At 36.9% G+C, this 27,907-nt stretch overlaps 1 protein-coding gene and 1 pseudogene across 1 annotated transcript in view; one reads left to right on the top strand and one right to left on the bottom strand.

The window, feature by feature from the left end:
* ZNF831 (zinc finger protein 831) overlaps nucleotides 1-27,598 on the top strand; it is a 99,024-nt gene extending 71,426 nt beyond the window's left edge. Inside the window, exons 5-6 of the mRNA XM_043988853.1 lie at nucleotides 23,702-23,862; nucleotides 24,806-27,598. Coding sequence (XP_043844788.1) covers nucleotides 23,702-23,862; nucleotides 24,806-25,645 — 1,001 coding nt within the window. The 3' untranslated portion in view covers nucleotides 25,646-27,598. The remainder of the gene's footprint in view (nucleotides 1-23,701; nucleotides 23,863-24,805) is intronic.
* LOC122742317 lies at nucleotides 9,572-11,125 on the bottom strand (annotated as a pseudogene).
* Nucleotides 27,599-27,907: the final 309 nt, after the last annotated feature.

Raw genomic sequence — 27,907 nt, 5'->3', positions numbered from 1 at the left:
GTGTTGGACCCCCAGATGGACTATGAACTGGACCCAGAACTGAATGGGTGGAGAGTGGGTTGGATTGCATTTAGAAAATTGTTCAGCCCTTTCAGTACTCCCAAACTGCTTCCTGACACAAAAGTCATCATTTTTGAACACTAAAATTCTTCTAGTGATGCTATATATCTGCAAAACATGAGCGCTATAATCTCCAGAGAGCCAAACTATTAGATAACTCAATGAACATTGAAGGTACTTATGGTAGTCTGCAACATATTTGCAACCATGACATGCACTCAAGAAGCAGTATAAAAGGCATCATCAAGAAAAGATGGGATTGGGATAGTAAATGGGTCAGTCATACAATGAGCGTAAGAGAGATAGTCTATGAACAGTCAGAATATTCTACTCATGCCCATGAAATATTTTTCTTTGCAACAAACATTTATTTTATTTTTTTTCCAGTTACATGTAAGGGTAGTTTTCAACATTCATTTTCATAAGATTTAGAGTTCCAAATTTTTCTCCCTCCCTCTCTTTCCTCCCCACTCCACAAGACAGCAACCAATCTGGTATAGGTTATATATGTACAATCTACAAGTGCTCTTTTTTTTTCAGTTCTTTCTATGGGGGTGGATAGTATGCTTCCATATTAGTCCCTTGGGATTGTCTTGGATCATTGTATTGCTGAGAGTAGTTAAGTCATTCACAATTGCTCATCTAACAGTACTGCTGTCACTATGCATAATGTCCTCCAAGTTTTGCTCACTTCACTATACATCAATTCATGTAAGTCTTTCCAGGTATTTCTGGGATCATCCTGTTTGTCATTTTCTATAGCACAATACCATTCCATTATAATCATATACCACAGCTTCTTCAGTCATTCTTCTCTCTCTCTCTCTCTCTCTCTCTCTCTCTCTCTCTCTCTTGCTCGCTCTCTGGACAAGAGTCACACAAATGCTATTGTTACTAGCAAAAACCTTAGGGTTTTTTTGTTTGTTTTTGGTGAGGCAATTGGGATTAAGTGACTTCCTCAGGGTCACACAGCTAGTAAGTGTCAAGTGTCTGAGGCTGGATTTGAACTCAGGTCCTCCTGAATCCAGGGCCAGTGCTCTATCCACTGCACCACCTAGGTGCTCCTGTTTTTCCTTAATTTTTAAAATGAACATTTGAATGTTCAAAAGAGGTTTGTGAAATGGAAAAGAGCAGTTAGAAGTGGAGAAGTCATAAGGTTAGTCAAATGAATTTTCATTTTCTGATCCAAGCCATCTCCTACTGCAGCTAAAGAGCTTTTCTCCTCCTGTTGGCCATAGGATGATAAGATTTAGATTTGAAAGGGGTGGTGTTTGCCAACACTCTTAGACTATTTACCTCCTTTTCTACTTCTCTGTTATTGCTGTGCCTTCAGCGCTTCCTGGCATAGCATGTTCTGCTTCATTTGAAGGACCCATTTGTGCTTTTTGTCTCAGAAAGGGCAGATTAAGTATAGAGGTATTTTCCTGCCTGTCTTAGAAAACTTCAACAAGTCCTTACAATTTAAAAAAGGAGTATAGTAATTAGAGAAAACAAAATTATGTGATACTATTAATACAAAAACCTTAGGTACTGTATAACCACTGAAAAGCCAAAGATCAATGTTCAGTAATGAAATATAATTGCTATTGACTTTTTCAAAGTCCTTAGGGAGATGAACAATGGAAATTTATTTTAGGTCTTTGAAATATGGTCATAATTATTTTAGTTAGCAGCTAGGTGGGTCAGTAGATAGAGCACTGGGCCTAGATTCAGGAAGTCCTGAGTTCATATCCTGCCTCAGTCATTTACTGATCCTGGGCAAGTCACATAATCTCTGCTTGCATCAGTTTCCTCATCTGTAAAACAGAGATAATAATAGTCACTACCTCACAGAGTTGTTGAGAGGAACAAATGAAATAAAATGTGTAAAGTTCTGCCTGTACTTTCAAGTACTATATAAATGCTATCATTATTGTTGTTGTATTGTTATTATTGTTATTACTTATGACTACTAACCTTAAACCTCTTCCTGGATTTGGTGAGTTCTCTGTAGGTTACAATGCTATCAGCTGCAAATTTGGAAGAGGGCCACCATCCTTCATACAATTTGCTTTTTAAACTCCATGTTGTATTTTCTAGGAAATTATGATGTATTTAATTTTTAAATTTAATATTCACCTGGACACTAAATGTGTAAATATGTTGTTTTAGTTATGACTGTAAACGGATTATTTTATATCTAAGAAAGCACTTACCCTGCACACTTTTCCACACCAAAGAGGTCCTTTGTACCTTTTTCCATGTGCTTTTAGAAGCAGGCCTTTCTGCTGGCTTCTGCTACTTGTTCCTAGTTGCTTGCTACAGTTTTCCCATTCAGCAATTAGGAGCCACCAGATGGTCAGTTCTATGATTATTTCAAGGTACTTTACAGCTCTGGGAAGCTAGGTGGCACAGTGGATAGAGTATCAGACCTGGAGTCAGGAAGACTTATTTTCCTCACAAACTTACTAACTGTGACTCTGGGCAAGTCACTTAACCCCCTTGGCTTTACTTTTCTAATCTGTAAAATGAGCTGGAGAAGGCAACCACTGCAAACAACTCCAGTATTTCTGCCAAGAAAACCCCCAAAGGGGTCACAGAGTCAGACATGACTGAAATAAATGAACAACAACTTTACAGATCTAAATTGTAGGTATATATTATTTTAGTTAGAAGAAAAAAGGGTTAGAAATGTCCACTAAAAAAAAAAGGGCAGCTAGGTGGCGCAGTGGATAGAGCACTGGCCCTGGAGTCAGGAGGACCTGAGTTCAAATCCGGCCTCAGACACTTAACACTTACTAGCTGTGTGACCCTGCTAAGTCACTTAACCCCAATTGCCTCACTAAAAAAAAAAAAAAAAATTGTTCATCAATTTTTATTGGAGTTGAAGTGTAAAAAACCCCACTTCATCATAAAAGTCAAGATTTGTCTCTTATACACAAGCACACTATAAAATTATCTTACTTGTTACTTTCTTATGCTATTAGGACTGTATTACCAAAGCCGAACCTAAGGCCTTTGTAATTAGCTGGAGATGTGGATGAAACAAAAGAGTTACTAGGAACCATCCTGAAGATTTCTGATATAAAGATTATTTTCCCCAGTTAAATTTCCCTTCTAAATCTAGGTGCCTTGGTTTTGTTTGTGCCAAAAACCTTATAATTTCATGCATCTAAAATTACTCTATCTTTTGTGGTCTTTTTCTTGTTTGGTTAATAATTCTTCCACTAGCTATAATTGTGAAAGACACTTCTACCCATTTTATGGATGTGACTCGATATTTTACTTGAAGTGTTGAGAAAAGTAATCAGCTAGGGAGCCAAGGGGATAGTCCTTCACAGGGATTATGAATTGCATACAGCTGCTTTCCTCTTTCCAAACAATAGTCTTGTTTCTCTCTCTAGGTACCTAGCTTTACATTTATGGAAAGAGATTCTCAACCACTTAGAATGATTCAGATTTCCCATGAAGCTCCTATCTCCTCTGATAGTCTTCTAGAGTAGCAATAGATCATTCCTCAGATGTTGTATGGGGCTATGCTCTTTTTTCTAACCACATTTTCTGTACATTTATTACCCTTAACCCTAGGTCTTAAAGACCTGAAGTTGTGTTCTTGAGATTGCACAGCATGTTTTTTTTTACTAACCTCAATCAGAAGTACCTTGAAGCCCTGATCACACAGGAAGTTTAGCATGAAACTCCTTTCTTCTTTACTACATCTTAGCCCTAAAGACCAGAAGTAGATCTTAAATGCTTGTGCATAACATGGAGCTGAGATATGCTGGAGCCACTGTTAAGTTTTCAATGTCAGCATTTTAAATGCATAGGAAATTGGCAGACACAACAATCAGACTTGGTTTATTGTTCTGTTAATTGTCTAGACCTAAGAATGTATTTGTAATGCAGATTAAACTTAAAAATGTGTGCATACATTTTTTTTCCACCCACCATCATACTCTTGACTGTAATCCAGCCCTGAATTTGGAGTGGCCAACAGCTGCCTCCAGATCCCACAGAAGTTTGCCCATGCATGACACATATCCTCCTAAAATTTCTTCCACTAGCTTGGCTTTATAGACTAGGAATGATTCTTAGTTCTAGTCATAAAAGAGACTGCAAATAAAGCTTTATTCTCGTCTACTAGAGTTGAGTTTTAAAGACCAGGAGGAGACCTTAGATGCCTCCGTATCATATTGAAGATTTTATATAAAGCTACTTCCCCCTCTGCTACAACTTTGCCTCAGTTTTCATAGTATTATGGATTTAGAGCTGAAGGGACCTTAGAGATCTTTTAAGTCACACACTTGATTTATAGGCAACTGTGTCCCAGAAAGGTTGCAGCTGATATAGTAGAAAGAGCAATGAATCTGGAGTCAGAACTTGGTTTCAAATTTTACCTCTGATGCTTACTACCTTCTGGGCAAGTTACTTCATCTCAGTGTGTTATCTGTTAAATGAAGGGGTTGGATTAGATAGCCTTTGAGTTTTCTATGATCATATGATTAGAGTATGGGCCTAACTGACATGTCTAAAGTCACACACATAGTAAATGGCAGAGAGGATTTGGACCGAGGTTCTCTGACTTTATGTATAATGTTTGATACCATGTGCCAATTCTTAGGCATTTCAGGGTCATATGAGGCAGTTTGCATGAAGTTGCCAACTCATTTCCCAGAAAAGTATTATCTTTTTTTTCCTCCTACTTTGGTCTTAAAGACTAGTAGTGATGTGTCCGAGACATTTTTTAAAATAGCAGATAATGCAGATACTGCAGGCAGCTACAATCCCCTCTCTTATAGCCTAACATTAAAGACCAGTGTTGGATGTCTCAGGTAACATGAAGGTAATTTAAGAGATTCTATTGTAAGGGGCTAAAATTCTAGCTAGTCTGTCTAAAACATCTAATGAGTGGTCACCAATAAATGATAAGCTTTAGCAAGAGTATTTAAGTGTTTAAGTATTTATTAAAGAGCATTAGGATCAGAGAGAAAGGTAAAAATCCAACTATTTCTAAGAGACCTCATCATCTGACCTGCCATGGTGAGGTGAGGAACCAAAAGGACCAACACTTCCTTCTTCATCCCACAAACCTCCTGTGAAACTGGGAACATCTCATCCACATGTATACACAGCTCCAAGCTTATTGGCTGGTAGCTTTGATAGACAGTACCCACGAGCAAATGTTACTTCCTGACACCAAGGAAGAGCCGCATGGCTTGCCCTCACATTCCTTCTCCTCATGGTGGAGCTTTCCTACAGTAACTCTCCAGCAGGTGGCATCACTCCAATCATTACAGTCCCTACTTTGTTTCTTCAAGGAACACGGAGTGTTTCCTTGATGAAACACTATGTAAAATTCTCTTTTTCTACAAAAATTAATGACTTTTTCATTGCTTCTTCCTCTTTATTCCCAAAGCTCTGTCCTCAAAGCTATTCATTTCTTTATCACTGATTTTCTTTCTCTCTTTTTACCTTTTATTCCTTATCCTGAAGTTTCATTCTAGAGATTTTCCATGAAACTATTCTCTCTTTCTCTGGTTCAGCCCTGAAGACCAGGGGTTGGGGATTCTGAGTGAAGGTCATATGGGAACTTTTGCATAAAGTTAATTTCTCCTTTTCCATCTAGATTAGATTTTCTGGAGGGTTTTTAAAGACCTGAAGTTATGAATTTTTATCAAGGAGAGAGCACATGATTGACTTCACCCTTCCTTATCCCTTCTCTTCCCTCTTCCCAAGAAGAACTAAACCATGGAATCACAATTCTTCATCTAGCCTTTGGAAGTATAGGTGGATATATTAGATAAGATTGTAAGAACCTTTTGCCAGTTCTTTATTTATATAATTTTATTTAAATTTATATTTATTCAAATAGTTGTCACATCTCCTATTCTTATACAACTCAAATTCCAAAGTATCTTCTCACAATAATACAATGATAAACTGAAAGTTAGCTTTTTACTCCCTCCTCTCCTGCCCCAACAACAACAAAAAATGCTGCTGTTATATGCAATACACAGTAAGTTCCAGTAGAATTTAAACACTTAGAGGTCAACATCTGTTTTATTTTTGTCTTCATGATGCTGCTGCCTAACATAGTGCCTTGTATACAGAAGGCACTCAATAAATGCTTGTTGAATTGAATGTGTGCAGATTCAAGAACATAGACTTGGGTGATGGTATTTACAATAAGAAATTTTTAGAAAGAAAATCTCATTTAACATTTATGACAGGAACTGTACTTTTCAACTATAATTTGTAAGTCTAGTAGTTCACTAGAGAATGAAACAGTGAATTATTCCAACATCTTTGTAAAGAAAACCCTGTTGATGGTATTTGTAAGCTGTGGTCCATGGGGTCACTGAGCATCAGACAATGATAGAACAAGAAGAAGAAGTGTACTTTCACTTAGATCACTTCAAAATAACATTAGAGTGAACATTTTTTTTTTAAAAAGCTTTACATAGAAAGCAAAAATCACCAAATGTTTGCTATAACAATAGTGTTGAATACCAGTTTCAAGTTTGAATATGTTCATTTCTCCTCCAAATTCTTTCCCTTATATTACTCAAGAATGATGACATTTCCATAATACTTTATGATTTGCAAAATACTTTACACATATTATCTCATTAAATTATTTCTCCAGCCAATTACCTTTTGTCCACAACAAATTTTCTGTGTGTATCCAAATTATACTTTTCAGTATAATTGTATCTGCTTTTTCATTCTCAATGTTTTCCTTTCAACTACTATTTATCGACCCATGTCTTTCATTGAAGACTTCTTAATGTAGTTAAATGAATAACTAAAATGTCTCTACTATTGCAAATGCTACTAAAACCCCTTCATTATTAAATATAGAGAGCAAAAAGCTAGATATATACTTCTCATTTTTGTGGGGAGGGGTGCAGGGCAATGAGAGTTAAGTGACTTGCCCAGGGTCACACAGATGGTAAGTGTCAAGTGTCTGAGGCTGGATTTGAACTCAGGTCCTCCTGAATCCAGGGCCGGTGCTTTATCCACTACACCGCCTAACTGCCCCTTATACTTCTCATTTTTAAACAATCATTCATTAAGCACTTACTGTGGGTTAAGCTAAGCCCTGAGAATACAAATACAAGCATAAAGAAAGACAGTCCCAGACCTCAAGGACCTGACATTCTAATGAGGGAAGATAATACATAAAAGGAAGTTGAGAAAGAGAGAGGGGTAGAGGTAGAGTTCCAGATAAAGCGGGATAGGAAGACTGGAGTGTAGCCTGGAGAGGAATTTTGTACAAATTTCCTTAGTAGTTAATGAACAGCGTTGGCATAGTGATGACTTTTTTTTTTTTTAGCAATTTATCTAAGTTGATATACCTTTAAAATCTGTTGTTACAAAGAATTGAAAATAAAAGATAAAACATTTAAAAAACGTAACCTTGAATAATCACATATCATGTTTTATTTAGTTACTATACTGTAAGGCTTTCAATAAATTTATCAATATAATTATAATTCATTTTTGGAACAGAATTGAAAAGTGTAGGGCCCCAGTTTTTCTTTTCTTGCCTTCATGTATGGAATGTATTAACTTAAAAATTCATGTTTAATCTACATAAAGATCTTCTTATTTAAAAATCCCTCTATAAATGTAATTTGATGCTGAATGATATTTATTTTAAATGAATAGAATCTAAAATCGATATCACTCCTTCAATTCAGTAGACATCTATGAAATGCTTACTAGATGCAAAGCAGTGTCTTAGGTAGGGACGGGGGATGTAAAGATAAGAAATAAGGCTTCCTTTATCTCCTGGAGATTGCTAGGAAAGATACAGCATGAACAGATAAATACTAATAGTGAAAAAGACTTTCAATTTCTTCATATTTTCCTTACAGTGTAATTTTAGTGATGATTGTGTATCTTTTCCAAGAAAACCTCAAAAGGGGTCACAGAGTCAGACATGACTGAAAAACAACTAAATAATAGTGACTAAAACTAAAATATTCATATTGTGTTCTCATTTTTTGACTTCAGTCCTACTGAGAGAATTAGAGAGCTCTGGGGCCTAATCATTTCCTCCCCAATTCCTAGGAGAAAGTCTTTCTATCCATCAACTTCTCAGAGGTAGAAGCAACTCAGTCAATAAGCAAAATGTCTGCTATTTGTCAGGATGTCTATTAAGAATGAGGGATAGGGGGCAGCTAGGGGGTGCAGTGGATAAAGCACCAGTCCTGGATTCAGGAGGACCTGAGTTCAAATCCGGCCTCAGACACTTGACACTTACTAGTTGTGTGACTGTGGGCAAGTCACTTAACCCTCATTGTCCTGCGCATTAAAGAAAAAAACAACAACAAAAGAATGAGGGATACATAGTAAGGCAAAAGACAGTCCTAGTTCTTAAGTAGCTCACAGTCGAATGGTGGAGACAACATGCAAACAACTATGTGCAAACAAGATATATACATGATAAATTGGAAATATTCATCAGAAGGAATTGGGAAAGGCTTCCTGGACAAGGTGAGGTGTTTGCAGGAACTTGAAGGAAGCCGTAGAATCCAAGAGTCAGAGATGAGGAAGGAGACATAAGGGACATAAGGCATAAGGGACAGCCAGTGAAAATGGCCAGCAATGATATAATTCAACTGTTTTTAATGAATGCCTGTATTTTTTTCCTCTTTGACCTTTGAGAATGGATTATTTTATTATTATCAACAGCACCTTCAATAACAACAAACTTCTAAGCAGATATTTTTAAAACTGTTAATCTCTAAATATAATGGAGGAAAGTGCTGTGAAATGACATTCCCCTTTCCATCTCCCTTCCCTTCCCTTCCTTTCCCCCTTCCCCCATTTATCTCTCCCTCCGCCTTCATGTCCAGAGTCAGGAAGACCTTTGAAATTTGTCCCAAGACACTTATTCCTGGTCAGGTCACTTAACCTCTGCCTGCCTTAGTTTCTTCAATTATAAAATGGAGTTAATAATAGCATTTATAGCATATATTAATAATTGTGAGATTGTGAGAATCAAATGAGACTTTACACATGTATATATGTATGTAGCACAATGGCTGGCATGTTTTAGGTACTTAATAAATACTTATTCTTCTCTTCTGCTCTCCTCTCCTCTTTTCCCCGTCCCCTTTTCTTCCCCATTCCCCCCCCCCCGCCTTGTTATGAAGAGATTCAAGTGCCCTTTTATGGAGCTAACAGCATATACTTAGTGCTAGCAAAGCATACATCTTGATGCCCACTATATTGGTAAAATGACCGCATCCTCTTTTGTGAAAGTTTGCCAACTTCCTTGCCAAAGTTAAGCCTCAGGTCAACATCTTCAGTACATGATTCATGGATGGGCTTCCAGCACACCAAAGGAAGCATACCTTGGTACAATAGAGCTGGGCATGCTACCTGATCACTATAAGTTACAGAATTGATGGGGATCCGAGGATATTACAATGCTACCTTGTGAGCAAACTCTCTTCTAGGACTATCAAAACTGCTCATAAACATAAAGGTCTCAACAGAGGCTGTGATTAAGGTTTCCCCATCATCTTTGCATTTGTGTGAAGCTTGGGAAAGTTCTGAGGACTGCCTTGGCCTTGGGAGCTATCAAATGCCATGTTCAAACAGCTTCTATTGGGTACTTGCCGTTAGTGGTTCCCCCTGAGAGCACAATTCAGTCAGCTCTATCTAGGACAGCAACAGCCACATGACTACCCTCAATCCACATGGGGCATAGCTTCTTAATCATGCTCTCTAGCATCTTAGTTGCACAAATAACAGGTTTTCCAAGTCAGTTATACCTTCTGATCATTTCCTGAATTAGAAATAACTTTTTGCCTGCTGGGAATTTAATACTTAGTTCCCCCTGAGACATTATGATGCCATCACTGGCTTCTAGGATCTCCTCAAATATTTGGACTCCTTTGTGGTCCTCAGTCTTCCTAATTATTGATCTTGATGGTTTTCCTCTCCTTCCCAGCACCTTTCTGCCTGAATGTACATCAGCTGGCTTTTGCATAAAAGATGCAAACACTGTGTGCATATCTTATTCCAAAATGTAGATCTTTCTATCCTCAGAAATAGCAGGCTCCAGATCACCTGGGATGGCTCACGCTCTGCTTGCTGCCCAGAGTGCCACAATTCTTCACCCCAGTCCCAAGGAAAGCAGCGCCTTTCTTCTTAACATGTAGAGAAGTGGATTCCACCCCATGTCAATGTTTCTGTAGTCTATCCACAGAATATTTTCATCACATATCTCCATATGGGCATCATCCAAGATGGTTTTAAGTATTGCTTTTTATTTCAGTTCCACTTATGAGGAGTCTAGTTTGGCTCTCATTCTTTTTTGTCCTGGAGCAACAGACTGGTATAGGATAGAATTAGGAATGTAACTAAGATTCTAGCTATACTGTCTAAAAATCTAATGAGAGGTCGCCAATAAATTAGAAGCTTTAGCAAGAGTTTAGACTTTGAAGCATTTATTAAGGAGTATAAGAATTTGGTGGAGAGAGAAAGAGGCCTAGATTCAGCTATCTATCTCAGGGAACCAGCGTCTCCTGCTCCACTCCCCTCTGAGGTCCTCGCAAAAGAGAGACAAGAGCCCCTTCTTCCTCCCAGAAGCCTCCTGTGACAACCAGAAACATCCCATCCACATGCGCACACACAGCTCCAAGCTAATTGGCTGGTAGCTTTGATCAACAGTACCCATGAGCAAACATCACTTCCTGATGCCAAAGAACTGACCTTCCAAGTCACATGGCTTGCTCTCAGACGACTTCTCTTCATGGGGGAGCTTTCATACAGCAACTCCCCAGCAGGGGTGTCATTCCAATTGTCACAAAGCTCCCTATGGCTTTTCACATGGCCTTTGTATAGTACTCATGACTTCCATGGAGAAGTTCAGGTGAGCCACCACTCACCTTAGCTTTAATAATCTCTTTTAACATTTCCACAGAGAGGCTGGGCCAGTTGTGCTGATGATGCTGGTGTTTTAGGCACTGATTGGCTCTGAGTTGATGTCCAAATCACATGTATGTTCCCAGAAGGTATATGCTATACCAACATACAGCTGTTGGTTCTGAATAAAGGCAGTTCCAGAGAGATAGGAATAAAAGAATTACCTTTTACTGCCTACCTCCTTAGAATTCACTATATTTCTTTTGCTGGCCAGGACCATTATCACAGATCACATTTGCATAGTTCATTGAGGTTTTCAAAGCATTTTATTCACATTATTTCATGTGATTCTCACAACAACCTATATGAAATAGTTTCTATTGTTTTCCCCATTTAGTAGGTGGAGAAACTGAGGGTGAAGAAGGCTGAATGACTTGAATCAGGGTCACAGAGTCTAAGAGGGGATTCAAATGCAGGTCTTCCTGACTAAAAGCAGCACTCTAGCCACTACTTCTACAGATTAAAGATTGTGCCACTAGGAAATCAAGAAGCATTTGTTACACATAAACTATATGCCAGACACTATGTGTGTTAGCATTGGGAATACAAAAAAAAAAAAAAAAAAAGGGAAAAAAAATCCCCATGTCCCAAGGAACTTACAATCTAACAAGGAAGACAACATGCAAACAACGGTATATAAGCAAGATATATACATATAAGATAAATAGGAGGTTTGGGAAGTAGTTGCATCTTATCTGCATGTCTACTTCAGATAATTCAATTTATGTGGGATGAGGTAATAGCTCAAAGTTGTTTTAATTAGTTGCATTTCTCTTGCCATTAGTAATTTGGAACTTAGTTTTATGTATATAGTTTGCAATTCTTTTTAAAACTTTTCAAATCCCATAGACACCTCACACTCCATATGGCCCAAAACAAAACTCATTGTCTTTCCCTTAAAACCTATCCTTTCCAAACTTTTGTGCTTCTGTAGAGGGCACCACAATTCTTCCCATCTCTGAGGTTCATAATGTTAGTGTCATCCTCGATTCCTCAGTGTCCTTTATCCAATATATCTAAACAGTTGCATCTTGCTGTTTTTACTTGTATACCATCTTTTGCATAGCTCTCCATCTCACACAGCTGACATCTTAGTTGAGGATCCCATCTTCTTTTGCCTGGACTCCTGATTGGTTTCCCTGCTTCAAAGCTTTTGCCACTAATTCATCCTCTATAATAGAAATGTCAGAAACATGAACCACAGGCTTTACCACTCCAAGTGCTATGGAACCAGATTAAAATGTAATTGGGAAATATTTAACAAAATAAACAAAATACAAAAAATAGATGATGTTAATGTGTAGCTTTCTAAGTCACTATATGGCTGTAGGGATCCTTATGTACAGTTTAGTGGGTGCATTTCTATTTAGAGTTTGACACCACTGATTCATTGACATGGTTGCCCCAATGATTTTCCTTAAGCTCAGGTCTGACCATGTAACTCCCTTATTCAAAAAACTCCAGTGCCTCCCTATTGCTACTAGGATAAAAGATACATTCTTCTGTTCAGCTTTTAAAACCTGTTTACAACCTAGCCCCAATCTATCTTTTTTGAAGCTTCATTACTCACTTTCCTGTACCCTGTGGTCTAGCCAATCTCTTCTTGCTATTCTTCAAACAAAACACTCTATCGTTTCCCATTTCTTTGCTTTTATACTGACCATTCCCAATTCCTAGAATACTCTCTTTTCTCATCTCCAAAGCAAAGAATCCCTCACTTCTTTCAAAACAACTCATGAACCACCTTCTATGTGAAGCCTTTTCTGATTCCACCAAACAGCTCCCTATTTATTTTGCAATTATTGTAAGCTCCTTGAGAGCAGGGACTGTTTTGTTTTTGTCTTTGTGTCCTTAGTGCCCAGCATTGTGCCTCATACATAATGGAGTTAATAGTTGCTCATTGATTGATTGAGACTTTAAGGAAAATAATTTTGATTGATTTATCTATTGAGGAATGGCTCTTGATTTTATGTATTTGTAGCAATTCCCTCTATATTTGAGTGCTTCATAGTATTTCTGGAGAATATATGTTCAAGGGATATTCTTTGAGAAAACTAGTAATTTTCTTGAATGTGAGTAAAATATACTATGTACACAGCTGAAATATACTAATATTGTTTTTTTAAAATACAATTTTTGAAGCTTCCTTTAGCAGAGTGACACTTAAATTGTCTTCAAATGATAGATTGGAAATACTATACCTATTCTTTTCTATTAGGCTGTCATCTTTATCTTCCATCTGTTTTTCATGATATATTTCCTTAGTTCTTTGAGAATATGTTGTATTTTTATGCCCTGAAATTGTCACTGCTTCTTCTACAACCATATTTTATGAGGTGGTTGCCTGACACAACACAGCAGAATCAGCTCCTTGAACTTTTGCTGCCATTTTTCTCTATAGGAATGTTTATTTCCTAATAATTTTCTATTCCCAAATAATTCAGATGCCCTTATTCAAATTTACTCCTTTGCCAAGTTATGCTGGAACAGATTATTTTTATCCTAGCAAACAACTGTGTGCTTCTTTTCCTTTCCCCAACCAACCATTGGTATACTAGTCAAACTCTCTAACTTAAAAAAAACACACACACAAAACAACAACCTCTAAATATGCCTGTCTCAGCAAGGGCTGCTTCCAGTGTAGCTCACAGGGGAATTCTTCTTTGAGGAGCTAGAGCTGATTTAATTTTGCTTTTGGTATTAATGCCTGCTCCTTAGACTGATAATTCATTCCATCATCTTAAGATTCCTAAATGTAGACGAGAAAGGAAGTTTCACGGAAAGAATCCTCTCAGGTTTTCCTTACACAGTTCTATAATCACTAATCATACCACCAAGAAAAGACTAAACTTGCTGTTATATTTTTCAAAGCTGAAAATTTTGTAGAAAAGTTTTTTATAATATTATCTTCTTTCCTTCAAAGTATTAGTTGGAAACAGAAATCAAAGATATGAAGAATTCACATAGAAATTACTTCAAGAATGTTCAAGAGTAAAGGATACCTATGGAGAATAATAGAGATTCTTTCCTCTCTAAGCCCTACTGTTTCATTATCTCATACTGTTCTATGTACATATTCTCCTTTTCCCCCTCATATTTATTCAAAAGTTGACTGCATCTTTCTTTCCCTGACAGATTATTTAATGAAGTCCCTTTCAGAGAATATAAACAGGAAAAAGACTAGTTTAGAGGTATACTGACATACTTTGTCTTCTTTTTTATGTAAGAGAGAAGTGTTTCTCAGGTAAATTAAACTTTTTCAAAACGGAATTTTTGAAGGTTATCTGAGTATACTGGGATTTTAAAATATTATAATGATTTATTGAACACAATATAAATTTTTTTTTCTTGGCAGGCTTTGAATTCCTTAAATTTTCCTTTTGCTTTTGTTGGGCTCTTATTTTCCCCTTAGTTATGTTTATATTCTTTTCACCCTGAAGCACTACATAATGTTTTCATAAGCTTCCTGAGGAAGATTATCAGTCAAAATGATCTTAGTGGTTCTATTCTTTGATAGAAATTGTGGTGGACTAGAAAATCTCCAGACCAGAGTTCAAATCCCAGATCTGCCATTGACTTCAGGAAAGTTATTTACCTTCTTCTCTGGACATCAGTTTTCTCATGTGCAAGAAGAGGGAGTTGAATAGATCATCTCTAAAGTCCCTTCCAGTTCTAGATATATGAGCTCATTCTCCATTATTATCTTGGAATTACAGAAAAATATAAAATTTCACCTCCAATTCCTTACATAACTTTCCTCCTCCTCCTTTTCCTCCTTCTTTTCATCATCATCGTCGTCATCATCATCACCACCACCACTAACATTTAAATGGTGTTAAGGTTTACAAAGAGCATTTTATTCATTATTTCATTTGATTCTTACAGCCTATCTGTGATGTAGGTGCCACAGGTATTATCCCCATTTTACTGATGAAGAAACAGAGGTGCAAAGAGGTTGTGACTTCCTTATGATCACATAGGAAGTGTTCAATATGGGATTTGAACAAAATATCTCTTATAACTCCAAGATTAGTGTTCTTTCCATCTACTATATCATGTTCTAGGGTTTTATGTATGTTTATTTGCTTTTTTATGATTTAAATTTAGTAATAATATACTTTTTTTTACATATAAGGTATTTTATTTTTTCCATTACATGTAAAGATAGTTCTCAACTTTTGTTTATACAAGCTTTAAAATTTCAGATTTTTCTCCCTCCCTTCCCTCCCTCCCCCCTCCCCTAGACAGCAGGTAATCTGATACAGGTTATATCTATATATCTATACATATATATATATATATATTTATACACACACACACACATATATATATACTCATAATAACATTAATCCTATTTCTGCATTACTCCTGTTATAAGAGAAAAAATCAGAGCAATGATGAAAAACCTCAAAATAGAAAAAAAACAACAGCACCAAAACCAAAAGAAATAATCTGGTTCAGTCAGCATCTATACTTCCCAGTTCTTTTTTTTTTTTCTTGGATTTGGAGATCCTCTTCTATCATGAGTTCCCTGGAACTCTTCTGTACCATTGCATTGGTGAGAAGAATATAGTCCATCACAGTAGGTCAACACTCAATGTTCATGATACTGTGTACAATGTTCTTCTGGTTCTGCTCATCTCACTCATCATCAGCTCACATAAGACCCTCCAGGTTTCTCTGAACTCCTCCTGCTCATCGTTTCTAGTATTCCATTGTATTCATATACCACAACTTGTCCAGCCATTCCCCAATTGATGGGCACCCCCTCAACTTCCAATTCCTTGCCACCACGTAAAGAGCAGCTATAAATATTTTTGTACATGTGGGTCCCTTTCCCCTTTCCATGATTTCTTTGGGAAAAAGACCCAAAAGTGGAATTGCTGGGTCAAAGGGTATGCACAGCTTTATCACCCTTTGGGCAAGTAATAATATACTTTTAAAAATCTCTGATGTTGATCTTTTGAATATACTTGAGTATGAAAATAGTCACTTTTCACTTATTTTTCCCCTTTATCTCATCTTTTACATCAATTTCAGTGTTTTAATATGTATTTTTGTTTTCCATAAATAACAAGTTTCAAAGTTACTGGAAACATTTAAAATATCTTTTACTTGTCCTAGAGACTCCACTGCTATCCACATACCCCAAGAAGGCCATCGACCAAAACAAAGGCCCCGTATGCATAAAAATATTTATGGGGCATGTTCTTGTGGTAACACAGAAACAATTGGAAGCAGAGTAGAGCCCTTTGATTGAGGACTGTCTAGACAAATGATAACACATGGAGGTAATGGGATATCACTGTGCTGTAAGAAGTGATGAGCATGATATAGAGAAGAATGACAAGATTTAGATGAAGTGATGCAAAGTGAAGAAGGTAGAGCCAGGAAAACAACACACACAGTGACACCAACGGTGTAAACTGAAAGAACAACCATCATAAAACACCTGAAAATGTACATTATGAACTTTTAAAGAAAAGGCTGGCCCCAAAGAAGAGTATGGCTCTACCCACTGTGGAACATTATATAGTGTGTCAAGATAATGGAATACAGGGGTTCACCTGGAGATTGATCTAGGCTGATTGAGTTGGGGAAGAGCGACCAACTGGCATACTAGATTGTAAGCACGGCTGGCTGGTACTTAAGGGTACTTTGACTGGTTTACTAGTTTGCCAGAACATCTGGCTGGTACTTAACGGTACTTAATGAATTTGAATGCCATTAGCCAATCAGCTTGAGGAACCTCCCATTTCTGGGAGGAGAGAATGAAGCAGGAAGCAGATCCTGGGGGAGAGTTCTCCCTCTTTGGCTGCGAGACATTGGCATGGTGGCAGAAAACTTCGGAAGTGGGAGATTAGGAAGGCTAGGATTGCCAGGTTATAGGAAATCTGTTCTCAATCTTTCTCTTTCTTTTGCTATTTTTCAATAAACCCTTAAAAAACCTAAACCTGTTTATCAGTGATTTTAGTCAGTTTCTCCCCCAAACTGGGGGCACAGATTAGAACCTACATTTAGAATTTTAAATTACACAATAGAAAGTCAGATTCTTAGGATGTATTGATCCAATTTGCTGAATTTTTTCTTGTTTTTTTTTAAAATTCTTTGTTATAAAGGATGACTCTGGTAGGGAGAGAAATACAGAGGGAAGTCTAGGTGGTGTTAAAACAAAAGATATCAATAAAATATATTGAAGTATATGTTTTGTTGATGACTTTTGTCTTTTTAGAAGTCACTTCTGAAGAAGACCACCCTTGTTTTTTATTGTATAAATACTTGTATTTTATGTAACTAGTATATGGTTTGGAGAAAATTTCCAAGGGAAAATTTATCATGGACTTTTATAGCTCCAAGGCACTTTAGAGAACATTTAGTTCAATTTCCTTATTTCACAGAGTAGGAGCCAAGGGCCCATTGACATGAAATAACTTACCCAAGGTCAGTTAGCCAATACCTTATGAAGTGGCACAAGTAGAGCCTGGATCTCCTGACTCCTCCTTTTGTGTCCAATACCACCTGCTGCCTCTCTAAGTAGACTGATTGCCTTTCAGGCAAGAAAGGACAAAAGTAATGGTAGTTTCCTGAATTTAAAAGCAAAACCAAAAAACCAAGAACCAACCAAAACAAACACCCCTCATTAATACTAATTTCTTAAAAGAGGTAGAATTTTTAAAGACTGTATTCTTTGGAATTTGGTGAGATTTTTCTTAATTTTTTTCTGTTTCTTTTACCGTTAGTATTCTTTTATCTTTTTTTAATGCTGGAGGGTTGGAGTCTCCCTCAGGGTACCCCACTCTTTTCCTCCCCTTGACTCAGTGTCTTCTTCAAAACGTTTTCATGTCAACTTCCTGAAAATCACCCTCCCACCCCTTTTCACTCTGACAGGAATAAATATTCCTCTTTCATTCTTTTCTGTCAAAAATGCGTACTATTTTCTGAATGCCCATTATATCCAGAAAGTCATATTACTATAGGTTTAAAAAAATGGAAAAATTAGAATAATTCCTCCATTCTTCTTTTTTGGTAGAAATAAATGAGGAAGGATGGAGAGTTCTCTTATGTACTTAGCATATTTTGTGGAGCGAATTGACAGAGTTACCCTCAGATAGTTTTAATTAAATGTTAGTTATCTTTTTTTTTAATTTTAAAAAGTCCAGAAAAAAGTATTCCTGAACAATTTTGTTGTGTTTATAAGAGAGTTTGGAAGAACAGTTTTCATATTTAATTTCATAATTTGCTCACTTTTTTTCCTCTCTGTTGTAAGTTAACACTGTCACTTTTATCACTAACTAACCTGGTAAATTACTGAAACACTCTTAATAGAGTAACACTACACATGGTTTAGAGAACATTTCTGGGAAGAAAAGTATCTTAAACTGACTCTTTTTCAGCTAACAGCATAGAAAAGTAAAATGTCCAAAGAGATGATATCTGAAGTAAAAGCTTTACTGAATTACTCATTAAGAGTAGACTTTCTCTATATTTCACAAAGCTAATAAATTCTCTATGATTTATTTAGTCTTTTGATTTTTAAAATTTTTGCTAGTTTGTTTCTTTCTCTTCCCCTCAATGTTCCCCTTGCTCCTCCCATTCCTTGAGTCTCTTAATTTTTCTCAGTTGTCATATGTCGTCTGGCTGAGTGATTACTTGGTACTCACATTCCCATTCTGTCCTTCACCCACCAGGCATATTTTCCCTCAGGAAGCTTTAGATAGTATGTCTGTGAGAGAAAATATTTTTACTCGTTGCTTTTCAATTAAAAGAATGAAAAATTAAAGAGATCTATCTGAGAGGTATTTTTTTCCAAGTACAAGATTCATATAAAATGGTAGAATTTTGTTAGGATTTTATTTTTTGTTCTCTTTTTAAAAGAGCACCTTAATTTCTTATACTTGCAGAGCCTATTTTCTCTGAATATTTATCTCTCCTTGCTCTCTCTACATTATCTGTTTTCCTGAGGTGACCAGTGATGGGCTAAACATTTCCCACTCCACCCTTCTTTGCTCTAATTGAAATCAATGACTCTCAGTATCTTTCAATACTTTCTCTCAAAGAAACACTATAAATTATTTTCTAAATCTTATTAAGTAATGTGGCTCCAAAATTGTAATGCAGAGATATTTATTTTTGTAAGTGGAAATCTTAAGTGAAGATTGAGAAGAATAATAAAATTCTTTGATTCTTTAATACTTTAAGAATTTACGATTTCATCAGTGTGATTCCACTTCCACCATCAGAGATCACAGTCTCTCCATGGTCAGTGGTTGTGGCTAAAAATTTTGTCATAATATGGCCAATTATTTGGTGATCGTTGTAATAACAACAACAATAACTTGTGTTTATATAGCACTAAAAGATTTGCAAAGAGCTATGCATAAGTTAACTCTGATCCTCACAAAAACTGTGGGAAGTAGGCTATTATTATCCCCATTTAACAGATTAGGAAACTGAGGCACAGAGAAACTAAGTGACTTTGCTCAGGGTCATATAGCTAGTAAGTGTCTGAAGCTGGATTTACACTCATATCAACCTGACTCCAAGTTCTGTGTTCTATTTACTGTACCTTCTAGCTCCATGGTTGGTTTTTAGTTTATAGTTATGTATCCCTGGACCCCCATTTTTCCCCTGTCAGAAGTCATAGAAAAATATAGATTATTTCTGTAACTCTGTTAGTTAAGTCATATTGCTATGGATTGTAGAAAAAGGTTATTTCCTTCTTTTCTAGTTTGTTAAGCTTGAAGAAGGATGAGAAACCTTTTCAGTGATCTCAGATGAATTGCTAGTTTTTTAATGTTAAAAAGCAAATATTTTCAGTTCTCAAACCTGATATTTAGAAAATTTCAAATTCTAAGGAACTGTTGGAAACTCTTTTTGCCTTTCATTTGGCTTTGCTATTTAATGAATGTGACCTTGTGCAAGTTATCTGACCCCACTGGGATTTATTTTTTCTCATCTTTAAAAATGAGTGAGTTGGGCTAAGGAATCTCTAAAGTCAGGCCCAATTCTAATTCCACATTCCTATAAAAAAATTCAGGGGAATAAATCCTCTCTCTTGTATAGAGCAGCCCTTCCTATCCCCTGTTTTCCTATCAAGAATGTCTTCCAAGTAGGTTTGTTTCTGAATGAAAGAGGTAAAATAGTTCTGAAACCAATATGAGGTAGTTTTAATACCTAAGACTAGAATGGGTAGGTGTTCTAATATCTAGAAATCTTGGAAAATAAGGTTTTCCTTTAAAATCTTGACAAGTCTGTTTTCATTGACAGGAATTTAGAATTGCTAGCATTGTTGCCATACAATAAATAAATTCCATACAGATAGAACTTTTAAATAGTACAAGGATCTTTTATATACTCTTTTAATTTGCTGTGCAAATACTTTATTCATAGAAAATGTAAAAATAAACTTTAGTCTAATTCATCTGAATGATCACACATTTAAAATTCAAGAAGACTAAATGAATTGAATTTTACCATATTGGGTAAAGCTAGGGAAGTGAATCAAAGTACTCACAATTTCAAATAACTGATTCAATAATGAGTAGTGTTATTATTTTATAAGATCTTAAAGAGAATTTGGCACTACAGATTTATAATGGTATATGCTATCTGAGGCATAATCAATTAATCAATAAACATTTATTAAGTACCTGCTAGGTGCCAGGCACAGTGCTAAGTGATAGAATAATTGAATACACAGTGACCTCTGTACTATTCACATATATAAGGGATCACAAAATCATGGAATTTGAGAGTTAGAAGAAGGGACCTCAGCAGGCATTTAGTCTAACCTATACCAGAAAGGAATATTTTATATGTGTATATTTTATATTATATATTTTATTATATATGTTATATAGATTCCTTTCTGGTATAGGTTAGACTAAATATGTATATGCATTTATGTATACACACATATATACATATATATGTGTGTACATATATATATAAAACATATCCAATGAGTGATCACCATCCAGCCTCTATCTGAAGACCTAAGAGGAGGGAGAACCTTTCTCCTTTTCAGGGAGCTCATTCCATTTTGGGGCATTTCTAATTTATCATTAAAATTTTTTTCTGATAGGAAGCCTAAATTTTACCTTTTTTGCAACTTCCACCCTTCCACCCTAAATGCTTAGAGGCAGCTAGGTGGCACAGTGGCTAGAGAATTTGGCCTGGAGTCAGAAAACCTTTAGTTCAGTTTTGGACTCAGAAACTTATTAGCTTCATGAACCTGGGTAAATTCAGTCTTTGTTTGCCTCAGTTTCCTAATCTGTAAAATAGGGGTAATAATAGCACCAACTTCCCAGGGTTGTTGTGAGGATCACATGAGATAGTATTTGTAAGGACTTAGCACATAAGGGGCCAAAACCAAATGTTTCCTTCTTCCCTCCCTCCCTCTTTCCCTCCATTCCTTCCTTGTTTTCTTCCTTCCTTCTTTCTTTTCTTTTTCTCCAGGCTGAATATGTCCAACTCCTTTAACTGATCCTTATATGGCATCCTGGTTCTTTTCTAGACACTCTTTATCAATGTCCTTCCTAAATAGCGCACCCAGAACTGAACACATCTGATGTCTGTCAGAGAATGGCAGGACTGTCACCTCTCTATTTCTGGGACCTCTGTGCCTTCCTAATGTACTCCACTGTTGCATTAACTTTTTTGGTTGCTACATCATGCTGCTGACACATACTGAGCTTCCAACACCTCCAGGTCTTTTTCAGAAAAAAACTGCCTAGTTGTGCCTCTCCCATAATAATCTACAGAGATGTTCTAATCCCATGCTCTCTTTTGCAAACTTCTGAGTTTGTCTTTTGCCCCAGTGGGTGAGGAGTCAGGGAATTACATTGATTTGGATGTAATCTATGGTCTAGGACCCCTTAAAGGTTTGCTCTTTTCTCACTTGTCTCCCAACCCAAGAGTTTACTACAGGAATAGCTTCAAATGTACTTGTGTCTAGATGTTCACAAATATGGATAATTGAATCCTAAGTTTTCATATAAGTATTCAGTATAACAAATGAAAAATAACTAGAGGAGCAAGAGCTTCACCCAGAATCATAAACAATGCACAAGAGGCCATAAACAGGTCTGTCAAGCACAAGGCCCTTGTCGTAGTTCTTTTGGATGGGAATGAAGTCCAGTTACCAAAAGGACAACACCCAGGCATTTCAGTTAAATTGTAGCTTTCCCAAAGGTCCCTGCTGCTTTGAGTTCTCTACTGAAGACAATCATGCTTTAGACTGTTAAATGAACACCACTGCACACTTGATTATAAGTCTGAGGAATGGCAAGGTCCAAATCCCTTGCTTCTCTTTGTTGTGGCTTTGACCATCACAACTCTTCTGCCATGGGGCCAATTCTATTCATTTTCTTTTTTCTTTTTTTTGAGGCGGGGCAATGAGGGTTAAGTGACTTGCCCAGGGTCACACAGCTAGTAAGTGTCAAGTGTCTGAGGCCGGATTTGAACTCAGGTCCTCCTGAATCCAGGACCAGTGCTTTATCCACTGCACCACCTAGCTGCCCCCAATTCTATTCATTTTCCAAGAGGCTCACTGATCAGGAAACCTTTCTCTGTTTCTAGGAGGTCTGATCCATGAACTCACTTGTCGGAATCATAATCATCTCATCTGACTCATATTTGGGATTACTTTTGAGACAACCACCAAAGCTGATGCTGCCCAAGAGATTTCCTTTCTTTCCTAAGTTTTAGGATCTTGTTGCCTAGAGAATCACCCCCCACCCCCACCCCCATACACTGGAGGACAGAGTTCAGGAACATTGTCTGTAGATTCCCCGTCTTGGGCCACACAGGCAAGCATCTTCCTTGGGCTTCTGCAGATTCTATTGCCCCAACTGTAGCCATCTCTTCATCTGGGGAAGTCTACTATCAATCAGTCTCTTCTGTGGCAGAGTGGGTGAGAAAGCTGTAGGCAAGCTCACATAATTTGTGGCAGCAATCAGTATTTCCTAGGGAAATGAGTCTTTGAGAATGTTCAGGCTTGCACTCACCTGTCCAAGAACACAGCTCTTCTATGCCCTGCTCTGTTCTCTTAATAAAGAATAGGGAAGAAAAACAAGAGTGGCCTGCCCACTCTGTTTCATAGGTTATCAGAGAGGAAAGTATAAGTCATTTCTCTCTAGAGTCCCAACCAAACAGTCACCTTGGGGAAAGCCCTGGTTACTGGAACCCCATGAGGAGGTGCATTTGTTCTCTTAAAAACTTGTTAATGGGGGCGGCTAGGTGGCACAGTGGATAGAGCATTGGCCCTGGAGTCAGAAGTACCTGAGTTCAAAATCCGGCCTCAGACACTTAACACTTACTAGCTGTGTGACCCTGGGCAAGTCACTTAACCCTCATTGCCCCACCAAAAAACAAAAAACAAAAACAACAACAACAACAACAAAAAACTTGTTAATGGCCATGCCCAAATTCTATAGGAAAAGATATTCTCAAAGATATTTCTACACAAATCACCCTTATCCTGGATATTATCTTAAAAATATAGAAGAATAAATATGTTGGAGGGGAACTACCCTAACAACCTTATAAACTCTAAAACTAAATAAAAATTATTTTGGAGTAGGTAATCTAGAACTGACTTAGTACAAAATAGTGAGTAAGATGAGATAACTTTATGAAGGAATAAATAGCATTCTAGGAAATGACTATTTGACTTTGTACTAGCTTCAAATGTCTCTACAAATCTGTTCTTTTTCAGGTCCAAGTCTACAAGGGAAGTTATCTGGCACAATCTCAGAATTGTTGCTTTGCTGTGAAGATGACCCGAAGAGTGAAAATAACAGTAAAAATAACTCAGGAAACTTTTCTCACAGTATAAGTTCCAGAACCTTCCAGGAAACAGACAAACTGCATGTGGAAGTAAGTAGTTCAAGAGTAAGCTTGTCCAATGCTTGCCATACTTCAGTGATTCTGAAACTTCTTTGGCTTAATTTTGATGGAGCAGCACCTCTGCAGACCACTTATTCCACCTACTTTTGCTTTGTGCCATAAAATTTAACCAAAATTAATGAGAACGAGACTGCTTTTGATAAGAACAAATAATTTGATACATTGGCCTTATTAGAGAGGCCATTTTACACTCATGTCAAAAATAGATAGCTATTGATCATATTACAAAAATAAATATTACAAGATATTAGCTCATAAGTTGTCTGGAGGACTATCAGTGGTCCCAGAGGACCTTTTAAGAGCAATTGATATAGATAAACAAGTCTATAGCAAAAATTAGTTATCAGTGGTCCTTTACTGCCATTAAGAAGAGTAACTTCAGGGGCAGCTAGGTGGCACAGTGGATAGAGCACTGGCCCTGGAGTCAGGAGTACCTGAGTTCAAATCCAGCCTCAGACACTTAACACTTACTAGCTGTGTGACCCTGGGCAAGTCACTTAACCCCAATTGCCTCACTAAAAAAAAAAAAAAAGAAGAGTAACTTCAGAACTAGGAGGAGAGAGCTTATTGGATATTTGAATATTTTAATTTATGATAGAGCAGAAAAATACAAAATGATGTCAACAATTTTTTTAATCAAATCAATTAGTTGGCTTACTGGTTTGCAAACATTGAAACACCATGTAACTGTTATTATTACATTAAAACACCATGCAACTGTTATTTATTATTAATGTAATTAATAATGTCTTAATTAATTATTAATTATCCAGTTCTTTCTTTGTGCATTGGATGGCATTCAGTGTTGCACAAATCATTGCTAATTTTATTAGTAGTATTACATTGTCTTTGACCAGAACTCTCTGTACTGATTGGCATTTTAAAAATTTCTGCTTTCTTTCATTTATTTCAGGATCTGGCTCCATCTGCTAGTGAGTGTGGTGATGCCTCTCTTCAGAACACTACCACCACTTCAGGATTACCTCTGCAAACACATTGTGGCTTGGCCACAACTAAGGCTAAACCTTTTGCATATGACAGTGGCCTTGATACTGGATTGCTGTTGACTCCTTCCCAAGACACATTGAAACACATTTCAATAGACTCAACTTCAAAAAGTTACTTAGATCCTTTAGGGTCCTCTTTGGATAGCAGGGGAATATTTCATCATTCTGATGCTGTCACATCTGGGTCTGCCATTTCTGTTTCTTTAGGGGCCAAATCAAACCACAAAACCCTAAGAGTTCACAGTGATGAGTCTCAGGCCCAAGATTCAGCTATAGTCGTGCCTCTGTCACAAAGCATCCCAAACAGAGAACCTATAGTAGTAGGCAAATCATGTTCACCTTTACCAGAGAAACCCTCATCTGGATCAAGAATTTCATGCTCAGCTTCATTGGGAATGACTGGGAAGACTGAACTGAAGACACCAGCTGCAGGACCTAGTACAAGTAATTTACATCAGGTGACAGTGAGACCACAGACATACTTTTCCACCAGTAGCTATTATAGCTGTGGGGAAAAGCATGGAACCTGCATAGATGGAAGCGATAATGGGAAAAACCAAGTAGCTAGAATGGTCACAGTTAAAGAGAGCTTCATTGCTGCTGATCCTGGAGAGTCCTCAAACACCTCTGGAGTATCTGCTAAAACCCTCAAGAAGAGGAGCCTAGAAGGGATGAGGAAGCAAACTCGAGTAGAATACAGTGACACCAGTAGTGATGATGAAGACCGGTTAGTTATAGAATTGTAGAGACTCTAGAAAAAAGAAGGGTTAGATTATAAAAGAATGTAGGGAATAGAGATACTTACAAACATAAATGCCACTGAGTTTACAGGAAATCTGAATTTTTCTCATGATGCACTTTAAGATTAGGAAAAAAAACCTTCTTAGATGCTAGAGACCAAGTTATGGCAAAAGGCTTATTACTCTCCACTGCATGGCTCTGGGTGACATTAGTGTGAACTAAAAACAACTTTGCGTCAGCAAAGATAGTCACGAAGTTATTGTTTCTGAATGGAACCTGTAAATATTCTCTGTACCTTAACTCCCTGCTACATTAAGACTCTCTTTATCTTTCATCTTTCCTTTCTCTTTAGAGTTTTTTCAATCCTTTGCTCCCTAGAAGGGGCACCATGACTGTTTACAAGTATCAAAGAAGTCCATAAAATTATGGTGGACCACCCTTCTCAGTCAGTGAGGGTCCTTTAGAGGTGAGGGATGTAAGGTACACTATCCTTAGTGTAAATATGTTTAGAGTATAACAGGGATAGGGATTTGGGATAATTGAGTCATGTAAAATGAGTATCATGGATTTAGAACTGGAAAGGGACCTTAGAGATCACCTGAGATCATCTGAACCTCTTCATTTTACAGATGAGGAAACTGGGGCCTAGAAATAGGAAATGATTTGCCTAGGGTTACATATTAATTGACAGGGCAAGGATTCAAACCCAGGTCTTCTGATTCCAAAGCAAGCTCCATTTCTACTACAAGGCAATCCCCCATTAGGGAATGTAGGCCAATTCTGGATAATTGAATTCAGATGGATACAAAAACCCTGAAGTTTGGCTATGATATCCAGCCCTTTTAGTGGGAGTTGTAAATATACTCTAAACACATGACATTATGAAATAATGATCATTTTTAAATGTTGCACAAATGACCAATACTCATTTATGATCAGATGATACAACCATGCTCTGCTTCTGTGGCAGCAGCCTTGTCTGTGGAGAACTTGATTTTGCAGTTCATCTTTGAGAATACTGACATTTAAAAGGGAATTGGGCCAGTTTTTCTGTAATGCGATTTTGGGGTGGCGGTAGGGGATGATACCACATGACTCTCTGATTCTATTTTTGTCATATTGTGGTCCAAATAATTTCAATTAGAGGGTTATATTTTGCCAATATTCAAAGCTCAAATTGATACCCTGTTCATTCAGGAGAAAGAGCTTTTAGATTACTTCCAGAAGCATGAAGAATACAAAACTAAATTGAGTTTGATAATATTTTAAGTTTTAGTCATTTTATTTGAGGGGTTTACTATGAATTAAATCTCTGTGTATTATATAAATCAGACCAGAAACAGATTTTAAAAAATTAATACTCCTAGCCATATAGACATATGACATTCAGCCTCAAAGATTTACTATATTCTTGGTTTCTCTAATTTAAATGGTATAGAAGAGTTTAAAGGAGTTTGCACTGCTGCGTTATAATTTTATACTTGCCTTTGGTATGATTTTGTACAATTTTGAAATGTATATTATATATTATATTGTAGGATCTTATGGGTTCACTTTCTTGTAATGATGCTTATATGACAAGCATTTTGTAATGATGCTTCAAAGGAAAGATGAAAATGAAAAATAGCTCATGCATCTGATGGTGATTTTGCAATAAGTCCTAGCCCTTATCTATGTATGGTCAACTTCCAATGATTTTCATTTGAATGATCTAATTTTAGGATTACCTATGCCAGCTCGCTCTCTTACTCAGATTGTATGTACTGTCAATTAATGTGTACTTAGAGAAAGCAAACTAACTTCAGTATGAGCTAATAAAAACATAATTGGGAGATCATTATTCATATGACCTTGGGCAAGTCATTTAAATTCTCTGGTCTTCAATTTCCTCATCTGTAAAATTAAGAGATTGGACTAGATCAGGGCTTTTTAAGCTTTTTCCCCTCACAACCCCTTTTTGCCTGAGAAATTTTTACATGATCCCAGGTATATAGGTATATAAAATAGGTATACAAACCAAACATTTACTGCCAAATTTTTCCTGACCCCACAGTCAGTTACATGACCCCATATGGGGTGGTGACCCACAGCTTAAGAAGCCATGGGCTAGATGACCTGTAAGGTCCCTTCCAGGCTGAGATCTGTGATCCTATGATCTGGAACTATTGATACTTAGATGTTTCAAAGCTGAAGCTTTCAAGTTCCCTCATTACTACATATTGAAACCCCTCCATTCCTTTCTATCCTGTGTAATTCTCATCTACTTA

This window comes from Dromiciops gliroides, chromosome 2, assembly GCF_019393635.1.
Source record: "Dromiciops gliroides isolate mDroGli1 chromosome 2, mDroGli1.pri, whole genome shotgun sequence".
Lineage (NCBI taxonomy): Eukaryota > Metazoa > Chordata > Mammalia > Microbiotheria > Microbiotheriidae > Dromiciops > Dromiciops gliroides.
Note: the sequence above shows the minus strand (reverse complement) of the source record. Positions and strands in the feature narration are given on the sequence as shown.